At 45.6% G+C, this 11,011-nt stretch overlaps 1 protein-coding gene across 2 annotated transcripts; it reads right to left on the reverse strand.

The window, feature by feature from the left end:
• Positions 1-925: 925 nt before the first annotated feature.
• LOC140259490 (solute carrier family 2, facilitated glucose transporter member 11-like) lies at positions 926-10,645 on the reverse strand. 2 transcript variants are annotated; one of them, XM_072350890.1, is made up of 12 exons: positions 10,267-10,645; positions 7,819-7,917; positions 7,102-7,262; positions 6,867-6,991; positions 6,475-6,604; positions 6,117-6,265; positions 5,110-5,297; positions 4,636-4,746; positions 4,057-4,158; positions 3,864-3,939; positions 3,326-3,453; positions 926-2,873 (listed from the first exon to the last, which is right to left on the reverse strand). In XM_072350890.1, the coding sequence occupies exons 1-12, from the start codon at positions 10,285-10,287 to the stop codon at positions 2,673-2,675; spliced, it is 1,491 nt and encodes a 496-aa protein (XP_072206991.1). In that variant the 5' UTR covers positions 10,288-10,645; the 3' UTR covers positions 926-2,672. The 2 variants fall into 2 exon arrangements, with proteins under 2 accessions (XP_072206991.1, XP_072206992.1); XM_072350891.1 differs by lacking the exon at positions 6,475-6,604 and having other exon boundaries at positions 6,860-6,991; positions 10,267-10,547.
• Positions 10,646-11,011: the final 366 nt, after the last annotated feature.

The following is an 11,011-nucleotide window of genomic DNA, read 5'->3' on the forward strand; positions in this document are numbered from 1 at the left end:
TCTGAGGATAGCAGCAGCAAGAACAGTGTTTCTCTGGTATGATGGTAATCAGTCAGTCCTACAGTGCTTGGGGATTTGATTTTTAAACCACCATGAGCCTCTGAGCATCACTTCAAGTCCATTTGTGCCCAGTGCTTCACTTCTTTAGAAAACTGACCTAAGCAATTGGTATATATTCTTTCTGTTAATGAAGGTATGTTAATTCAGTAATAAATAACTATCTTGTTAGATGCTTAAATTAAAATGCAACCAACTAGATCAATTAAAATGTAACCACTGTTTACCTTTGCTTAATCAGTCTAAAGACACCTGAATTCAGGCCATGGTTATAAAAAGAACTAATTGGAGCCGAGGTTTTCTGTTGCACAGTCTCAGTGCTGGGTCTGAATGCCTATCACTTGTGAGCAGACACGTGGTGTACAGCCAGCATCCTCTGCCCTGCAGAAAGCCAAGGAGTGCTGGCTCAATGTAGGAGCCATACAGGCAGCCCAGACGAGGACCTCAGGACATTGCATGGTTTCTCCAAACAAGTCTCCTTGAACCTGTGCTTTCCAGTGATTTGTGCCAGGCCTCTCCCTCCACCCAGGCATCTTCTCTCTCACCTTCTCTTCACTGCCTCATTTCCATCTCCCATCTTTTCTCTGATCCCCACCGAAGGACAGAATATTTTGGTATCATCATGATGGTACCAGCACTTTTTGCTTTGACTGTGTGCATTCATCAGGCCTCTTTCCATCAGGCCCTCACTGCCCTCTCCAGACTATATGAATGAGGAGTTCCTCTGACTATCCGAGCTTCCAGCTGTTTTGCTCCTGGTTGTCTTGTCTCAAAATCCAATTTGTCTCAAAATCTCAGTGTTGTCCAAGAGCAGAGATAGCTGCTATTGCCCACGTGTTTATGTGAATGACTTTTAAATAGCACCAACCACAGATGAACAAACATTTACATTTATTTTTCCTACACTGAAAACTGTAGGTTGTGAAAGAGATGGTTCTTGCACAGACTCTGGAGATATACATCTGTCCATGCCCAACATGACAGTAATACACTTGGGAAACATTATGTTTACATCAACGACATTCAAAAATGCTGGACTTTTTAAAATTAAAATTGGTTAAAAATATACAGAAAGAAACTTTACTTATTTTGCCAACGTTCCTCTTCCCTGCAACCGCAGCTTCAGCAGAGCACAGGTGTAAAATGGAGGCTTAGTACCTGCATGATGCATTGGCAGTGTCCAGGTGGGACCAGAGACAGAACACAGGATTGGATGGCAAGAAAACAAGCCATGAAGAAAATCAGTCCAGAGGAAATAGTCTGCAAAGTGGTGCCCGAACATCAGCTGTATAAGCCATGCAGCAAGTGCTAGAAGCTTTCTTCTTAATCTACCCATCACATGCATTTATAGCTGAAAATAATCAACTGCTTGCTCAACAAATAGTGGTCTATTTGAAATCACTTAATAACAGAAACAGGAGCACTGCGACACGGTACTGAGAATTTCATCTGCTGTCCAAAAGAAGAACTTAATCATGTTAATTTTTTTTATCTGAGAGCCCAGATTTAGAAGAAGAAGAAGAAAAACAAAAAGGTGCTTCTGGGGTGCGAGTTGCTGTTTGGTTTGAAAAGAAAGGCAGATTAAACTTAGAAGAAATTCAGAAGAAAGTTGCTGAAGCATTGCATGGTGGTGTTTGGTGATAAGAGAATAAGGCATCAGCCTGTCACTCTTTAATATGTGTGTTACTTAGTATTAAAAACCTACAACAGATTTACAGCTTTTGTTGCTATTTAGTAGTCGGCGTGTACTATAGATCTGCAGCAATGCAATTGTGACAGCACAAAGTTCTGTGTAAACCAAGATCTGTGACACTGATAAGCTCAGGCTAATAACTATGGATCCTTCAGAGGGGGCGTGCATTTATCCAAAACTGCCTTTGAATTTGGGAGAGGGGGGAATCCATTCTTCATTCCCTTTTTTTCCCTTTTGAATTGATGTCCATCCTAAGCTCTAAGCCTCTGGGGCCAAATTTCAGATTTGAATACCTAAACGCCATATCCTAAATCAACATTTAGGCATGTGGCAGCATGGCCTGAGTTTCACTGCTGGCTGGAAGCAGGCACTTCACATTTCAACTCAGAGAACCTTGCTTTTAAGCAGCAGGAAAATAGTCTGTGTAGCAAGACAATAAATGGTTTATCAAGTGTTAAGAAATTCAGCTGATGAAGAGGTGGCTTACAACCTTTGTAACATCTAGTGATGTCCCTGAGCAAAGCAATCAGGTTCCATGTCTTGCTGTATCATGCTGTTGTCAGGCATTTCTCTGATATACTTGCTTGAATGTGTTTCAGTCGAACCACCACGTCACACATGACCTGCTTTTTAAGAGAAACTCTCAAGCTTTTTAGCAGGAAAGCAGACCCTGAGAATATCCCCAGGAGCTGACAGGACAAATCATGTTAGGGTTTCAGTAAAATGGTGACTTAGGAGGAGTTGAACACATGCAGTAAATAAGCAATGTGATCCTAATGGCTGAATTTTGTATCTTGCCCTAAAGTCTTTTGAAGGTGAATCTAAGAGCAGCATATTCTCCCCAGCCCTGCTCCTCTCTCTGTGTCCCTGCAAAGAGAATACAACCACTGCTGAATTTCAACCAGACGCCATTCTCCTTCTGCTACAGCGTGGTGGACCTGATCTCCTCAGGGCCTTTATAGAAAGCTTCATGGCTCTGAGCTCTGAAGTTCCGTTTCCTGAACTCCTCCGAGATTTCCAGGAAGGACTTTCCTTTGGTCTCAGGAAGGAAGAACCCAATGTAGACAGCAGTGCAGATGCAAACCACAAGGAATGGGACGTAGCAGAAATGTGCTAGATTTTTCTGAGGAGGAGGTAAAGAACAAGGTGATGTTAAAGACATTCTGTACGACAGCAAACAGGTTATTAAACCCCTTCCCTGCATGGACTAACTTCATCCAGAGAGTATTTGTGTGCTCCCCAGCAAGGAGCACAGCAGCACTCCAGCACAGTTTGGGAGCTTTGAGGTAGCAAGAAAAGTATCTCAAAATGTGTTTTTCTGGCTTTCTGTCTATACACAACTGGACAGAATGGAGATCCACAATAGGAACTAAGACGGGATTGCATATGGTGGAGTTCTGCTCCCTTTCACTTCAGGAATCAACATAGGGAATGGTGCCAGGGTCTGGCCAAGGGGAACAAAGTTGCAGCTGTAGTCCCAGCCATTCTCAGTAGAGGATGGAGCAAAACTATGGGCCATTCATGCCCGCAAAGCTTTACATTAGAAATCACCATTGCATTGCCTTGGGAACGCACCACAATGAATGGAAACGCTGTTCCAACCAGAAAGAGATTGAACCAGAGCAGAGACCCACAGATCATGTAAGCAGCTGGTCGGGACATCTGATCAAAAATCTCCGTGGGCAGAACTCCTGTTACACCAGCTGGAAAAAGAAATAGCAGGAAAGTTAATAACACTGTTGGTAACACTGCTGATAAAAACCAAGACAGCACAAGCAAAACAAATGTGACATTTGTGAGAACAGTAAATTGTTATTCAGTAAATTATTCTCACTAGTCAACAATGCCAGAACAAGTGGTAAAAGAGATGAACAGCAGTGGGGAAGTCCTAGGTTAAATATTAAGGGCTGGGTAATTATTTAGTCTCTTTCATGTTGGAATGAACTGCTGGAAGAGGTTTTATTCTCACTGCGATCTGGCTGTGAAAATTGCTCATAATTAGTTCAATCCTATGACACTGTAAAGACTGTGACAAGGAATTACTTTCAAAGCCATGTGCTTGCTCCAGACTCCCATGGCACCCAAAAGTTTCAGTGAAACGTGGGGAACTGACCTGGTCCAATTCCAAAGCTCAGGATATAGGCAAAAATGCAGGCCATGCTGAGATAAGGCATCCAGCTAATCTGAGTCTGCAGCCATAGGGAAAAGACAATGAGAGCATTTAGTGTTACTTGCCACCACTTGACACCTCAATCACATAAAAAAGCAAAGGCCAATTGCTTAAATAATCCAGTGGAGTGCATTACCTGCTGGCTCAGAGCGACCATGAAGACAGTGGCCCATCCTGCCATGAGGATGTATCCTCCCAGCAGCAGCGGCCTCCGGCCAGCGTAGTCTATAATCATGTTCTGCACAAAGTAACACAGTGAAAAGAGCAAAATGTTCAACATCTGTTTAGATTCCTGCCTGCTCCCTCTTGTCCCATTGCAACTCCTAGCTGAAAGAGAAAGGCCGCTCAGGGGAAGGGATCTGACAGGAGCCAGCAAGATGGGTGTCCAAGGAGACAGGAACATCCCAAGCGCACCTAAACCCTGCCTGTAGCTGTGATGACATGAGGTAGAAGTTTCATTTTCTAGAGACAGTGCGCACAGATCAGAAGCACAGTGTTCACTCAGACCCTTCCAGAGAGCATTGTTCAGACAGTGATGACGATGCAGTGTCTTACAAAGCACAGCATTAACCCCTCTGGACACAAATGCTGAGAGTTTGCCTGACCGCTGTATTATAAAGTGCTTCCTCGGGATAACAGGCAATGTAAAATTTGTCATCAGTGTCCTCCTCACTGTCAGCACAGCTGTGTGTCAGCAGTGTTTTAAGAGCCTCACACAAGTAACAGACGTGATCAGTTCACAGCTCCCTGTGCCGATGACAACATACGGGATTTTGTCCTGAGGAATTCCAGCCTCCTGGAACACGTAAGCTGCATAAAAGTACATCTGTGGAGAGAAGAGAGAAGAGCAGTAAGGGAAGATGTCTGAAAATACATCCACTTGCTTTTTCCTGAAGGACCGTGAAAATCAGGGCTGGATGCCAAAGGGTTTTTCCTGCATATTAAGCAGGCACTGTAGCACAGACCTATCATTTGTACCCAGTTTCCTTTTTATGGCATCATTTTATATACTCCAATTCAACTTCTCCCACAATTCCTCCTTCACTACTTTGTTCATGCCTTCTGCAGCCAGATCCACAGAGGCAGAGCAGAACGCTGCTCCTGCTTCTGCAGGAGTGTTAAACCCAAGTGCTTGCACCCACAGCCCATGCAGTGCTGCTGCTGATTGCTGCAGCCACCAGCAGCTCACCGAATCGTTCCCGCAGAGCTGCATGGCACTGCTCAGCACGATGATGCTTATCAGCTGCCACCTCACTGCTGGGTTTCGGAACAGCTCCCAGGGCTTCTTCGCTTTCTGACCTTTGGCAGCAGCCTGTTCAGCTAGCATCTCCTCCAGCTCCTCTCCCAGGTCACTGCTGCCTCTGAGCTTCTTCAGTGCTACAAGGACAAGGGAACTCAGGCTTTACCTTTATTTGCCCATCTCTGCAGGACAAACAGCTGAGCAGTAGATGATGATTGTGGGAAGCTGTAGAACAGCCCATGATCACGGTACTGCCTCCATAAGTGGCAAGTGGCAGCCCCTTGAGGGATTAGGGAGTAGGGACTGCAAATCCTTCCCCACTGTTTAACAAGAGAATATTTCCAGTCCTTGCTATTCCAGCAGCCATGATTCTGACTCATACCTCAAGTGGGTTGATTCCCAGGGAAATGCAGGCAATTAAGACGTTCTTGGTACATGTTTCCTGGAAACTAATTCCTACTTCTTTGTGTACGGGGATTGTATGCTACAAATCTAAGCAAATCCCTTAATATGAACTGGCTGCACATTTGGTCATGAGCACCTTAGCCAGCATTTATTTCACTTCACAGTTACAAAACATGTACGCCACTGTGAACTCAAGCTGCACCTTTTGACCTTTTATTTATTTTAAAAAAATAAGTACTTTTTTTAGGAAGATGCCTTTAAATTATCTTAATAGATTGTAAATATTTAAGATTGTAGAGTGTTGTTTAACTTGGGAGGAAGTAATCACTGATGGAATGAACAAGACAGTGCTTCTCAGATGTAAAACCATAGCACCATTCTCAAGAGACTGCAGCCTAAGTCTTAGTAGAAAAGCAGGATGCTATGAAGTACACATTAATCTGTGCTCAGAATTACTTCAGTTCACACAAATATGCAACCAACTACCACCTGCTTAAGGGTACAACTACTAATGCATCTACAAACATTTGTGGCTGTCACCCTGAGCTCACCAGAGATGCAGGACTCTCTGTCTCCACGGTCAATCAAGAGGTATCTGGGACTTTCAGGAAGCCACGGCAGGACCATGAGCTGGATCAGGGCAGGCACAGCGTTGCTGGCTAAAAGGAGTGGCCAGCTCTCCTCCCGTCCTAGAAGCTCCCTGGAGAAAAAGAAATAAAAGGTACCTTGCTCAGTAAGTTTTACAAGAGACCAGAATCATCTGCTGTGTGTGGGCACTGGAAAAGAAAGGAAAGGGAGGAGTAAAATAAAAAGAAGGAAAAAAAAAAAAAAAAAAAAAAAAAAAAAAAGAAAGGAAAAAAGAGAAGAAAAATAGATGAAGTATAAAGTGGGCTTCTAGCTTTACATTACCTGAGTCCAACAACCTGGCCTAGCACCAGTCCCAGGGCTGTAAAAGATGCAGAGGTCAAGGCCACAGCCCCTCGGAGCTTCCTTGGGGCACTCTCTGCCAGATACATGGGCTGAACATTCATGCTTACACCTGGCAAGGCAGACAAATGCTGGCCTCAGCTTGCAGGCAGAGGAGATGAGGGCAAATGCAGTCAGCTTTTCTCTTGCAGGAAATGTGATGTCTGTTCTACCTAAATTTATTTAATCCAAACCTTTAATTTCACATCTGATCAGACTAGAGGATAAATTATTTTGATGTCTAAGATCACTTCTATGTAAGTATCTTCTATTTCTAATTGATACTTTTGATAACTTTTGGCCTGTTAGGTTTCTCATTCCTGCATACCTCATACCTGCATTCACACCAGTAAGGAACCTGCTGAGCATAATCATTTCGAAAGATTTTGCCATCTGGCTGAATCCTGACAAGGCCGCAGCTACGATCACAAAGAGGTTGTTAACCAGCAGTGACATCTTCCTTCAGAGAGAAAAGACATGGTTGTGAGCTCAGATGTGTGCCAAGTCTGCATATTTCCCCTTGGCCTAAAAGAAACTGCAAAGCTTCAAGTATAATCCAGCACCTCTTACCTTCCCAACACAATGGCCATAGGGCCGGCAGCAACAGCCCCTGCAAGGCCTCCCAGGGGGTACATGGACACAGTGAAGGACCACAGCAGCAAGACCATGCCACTCTCCAGAGGAGCACCTGTGCGCTCCAACCATGTTCTGTTCATGAACGTCTGGATGTACTGCGAGAGAAGGACAGTGCTGTGTGACCATGGAGTGAGAGACATGTAAACGCTTCCTCCTGCATCCATCTGTTTGTTCTGTGTTCGTACTGTTAGATCTTGGACTGAAAATGACCCCCCAGCTCATAGACGTGTTTTTAACAGAGGAATAAGGGTCTAGAACTGCAGCTGCTGAAAAGCTGTACTTGGCTTGTGTATCTGCGTAGCTGTTTTGGATAATTTAAAAACATGCATCGTGGGTCCAGCTTTGCATTTAAGGGCAAAAATCAATTTCATAAGATGCAGGTTGGAAAAAAAAAGTGGAATTAGAAGTTCTAAAACAACTAAAACCAAGGCTTTTAAAAGAATTCTTGTGACATTGGATCCTGAATAAGGGTGGTTCACGTTGGCAAAGTTCTGTACCTTGACTATGACTTATACAGAGGTGACAACACACTCCCACCCTCAGTACTAGCAGACTGCATATTTCTGGTGGCAGGTCACCATCTGCAGCCTGAATGAGGACACTAAGGCAGCGTGTGCCTCAGGAGGAGCCTCTCAGACCTGCAGTACTTACTGAAGTTGGAGCATTGATGATGGAGATGTTGTAACCGTACTGGAAAGTGCCTCCAATCCCAGCAGCACACACTGTCAGGATCAGGTTCTTGTTCTGAAGCTGAAGAAGATGGATAGAAATAAGATAGATTCAGAATAAAACAGCTCAGCAGACATTTGGCCCGCTGTGTGATGAACATTAGCACAAGCTACAAATGATGTTGTATAATGGGAAGTACAAAAGACAGAAAACAGAATACAGAGTTTTAAAATCTATGGCTTCCAAAAGTGCAAAACTATATTAATATTCCATATTAACAATTCATTGCTTTCCACAATTTGGAACTGCTTGGAGGCAAAGGCTTGCAAGTGTCTTTTGTTTAATATTCAATGCATATGCTTACAGAAAGTCGGTGTAACAACAGCAAATACTGCCAGGGTCTGGTGTTATTGCTTCAGTTAATTCAATTCAGTACAAAACCTGTACCCACATGATGAATTATTCAAGAAGCATTTGGCAAAGTTTAATAACTTCTGAATGATTTCCAGCTCCCCTCTAGTATAACATTTTCTTAGGGCTATTTATGTCCAGAGCACTCTTGTTCACTGCCATGCTATTTCTTCTACTCTTTTACTGCAATTATACTTTATTTTTTTGCCCTTTCATTTGAGCTTAAAATAGACTGCCTTTCCTATGCAGCTTCACTTTCAGTACAGGAGCAGACAACGTCATTCTGACTAACTTTCCCATCACACAATTGTTCCTACAGGTGCTCAGCAGTCTACAGCTGAGTATTCAGTCAGAAGATTTTCTGCATTTTTGGTACAATGATGTGGACAAAATACAAGGCAGGTCATGGGTTCTGTGTCACATTTTGTGCCTCCTTGAGGTCATTTCTTCACTGCCCATTGCTCATATAGCCATTTAATGGGGCTGCTTCATGCAACACCATGGGATCAGGGTGCTGGTATCAGAGAAGCCTCTTGCCTTTGGAAGGGTGTAGAACAAGCTATCCCAGCTGCTCACTGTCAGGCTTACGAGCAAAAACAGTCATGAGTATCCCCCTTTCTACACATTTCTGTTTATCTTTCCTGTGTTGTGTTTGTAAATCCCAGTTCATTCTTGCCACCCTTGACCGGATACTTTTCTGTGTGTCTGAGTTTCCACAACTGGACCCTGCAGAGAAGCACAGCCATGTGCCAGCAGCATCATGTTCCCATACAGACACCTCCATCCCCCGCTGCAGCCACACTGCCAATCCTTGTCTATTCTCATGTGTTCTATGTCCGTGCCTTCAGTTCTTCTACCTGTACATGAGGTGCTGTGCCTGGAAAGCAGTGCCCTGGTGGTGCCCCTGGGCTGGAAGCACTGTCTCATATCTCAAAGCCACTCTGAGCTTGTTGGGGCACCTGGCCTTTAGCCTGGTGCTGCCTGCACAGTGTTCCAGGTGGCCCAGGGCCAGACTCCCCACGGGGCAGCTCTGCAGGGTGACATGAAGAGCCCATGCTCGGGCTTGGCTGTTCACCACCACTGCAGGTCACCTCAGGCCAGATTCTGTTTTGCTGCATGAATACGATTCCACTGACCAAGAAAGGACTTAGATATCCTAAAGCTGGGGAGCCTTGTCTGCTTCACCGTCTCAATTTCCTCTTACAGAGCCATCTACACCCCTCCCCCCCCCCCAAAAAAAAAAAAGAAAAAAGAAGAAAAGAAAAAAGGAACAGTTTGCCTCACCTCCCAGTAGCTTTTAAATCACAAATTCAATTACCCTTCGCTTTTTTCTTTCCTCAAAGCCTTTTAATGTCATTAACTTCCATAGCCTCAGACAAGACGTTCTCTGACTGAGGCACAGCAGACTGTTCCTGCCCTGCAGCAAGAAGAGGCTGAGCTCTCTCCTGCTCCTGTTACAGGGCACGCTGCACTCACTTGCACTTTCCTTGGCTACACCGCTTTGCTGTCTCATTGCTAAGACCTGAGCCAAGGACCGTGCCCCTGCTATCCCGGCCTCTGCTATCCCTGCCCCTATCCCTGCCCCTGCTATCCCTGCCCCTGCTATCCCTGCCCCTATCCCTGCCCCTGCTATCCCTGCTCCTCCCAGCTGCCTACAACAACACGCTTCTTTTTATTTATAACCACAACGCCTAAAGATGAAACGTTCCTCCTGCTGATTTCCCTCTATTCATTCTAGAGTCTATCAACTCTAACAGCCGTGAGCAAAGGGAGAATGTTTGCCTCCTCCCTTCCGGATCCACGGCACGTTCCTGAGCTCACAGCCGAGCTGCCCTGCAGGGTTCGCCCCCAGCCTGCCTTCAGCACCGTGCGACGTGCCCTCAGTCTGCCAGCTCTAACCCGAGGACTGGCATGAGCTGATGAGTACAGTAACCTGCAAGGACTTACACAGCCGTATAAAAATAGGGGGGAAAAAAAGAAGAATCTGTCGACAATAATAGAAAAGTTTCTCGTTCTTACCAATCTCTGCAGCTTGTTCATCCTCTTTGCTGGTCCTTCCTGTCTGCAAAGCCTCTGGTGCTCTCAGCAGCGCCCCAAAGGATTACTGAAATAGGCACTGACACTCGTTGGTCGGAAGCAGCCGCCTGGCAGCCGGGCCAGAGCCGGAGCAGCGCAGCTCCGGGCACGGTGGGTCCGCAGCGTCCTTCGCCAGGGAAACGCCGGCACCGCGCTGCAGCCCTCCGGCTGCGGGCAGCTCTCGCGGGAGAGACTTGATGTGACGTGAGCCTTGCCAGGGCAACGGCGGCAGATTGAAACGCCCGATAGACAGAACTAGTCTGCACTGAACGCACAGCCTTCAGCCAGCCCTGTATCTGTTAAAGGGTCAACACAGCAGTGCACCAGAAATCAAAGAGGTTCCTGAAGTATGTTGATGATAACTTCCTCTTCCAAGTTGTACAGGAACCCATGGGAAAAGGAGCTATGCTGAACCTTGTCCTCACCAACAAGGAGGGGCTGGTGAGTGATGTGAAGCTCAAGGGCGGTCTTGGTTGTAGTGACCATGAAATGGTGGGGTTCAAAATCCTCTGGGTGTTAAAGAGGGTGCACAGCAAGCTTGCCACTCAGGACTTCAGGAGAGCAGACTCTGAACTCTTCAGTTAGTTAGCTTAGCAGGGTGATGTGGGGGAAATCCCTGGAGGGAAGAAGTGCCCAAGAAAGCTGGTTGGTATTCAAGGACCATCTTCTCCAAGCCCAGAAGCAGTGC

The sequence above is a fragment of the Excalfactoria chinensis genome, chromosome 16, assembly GCF_039878825.1.
Source record: "Excalfactoria chinensis isolate bCotChi1 chromosome 16, bCotChi1.hap2, whole genome shotgun sequence".
NCBI lineage: Eukaryota > Metazoa > Chordata > Aves > Galliformes > Phasianidae > Excalfactoria > Excalfactoria chinensis.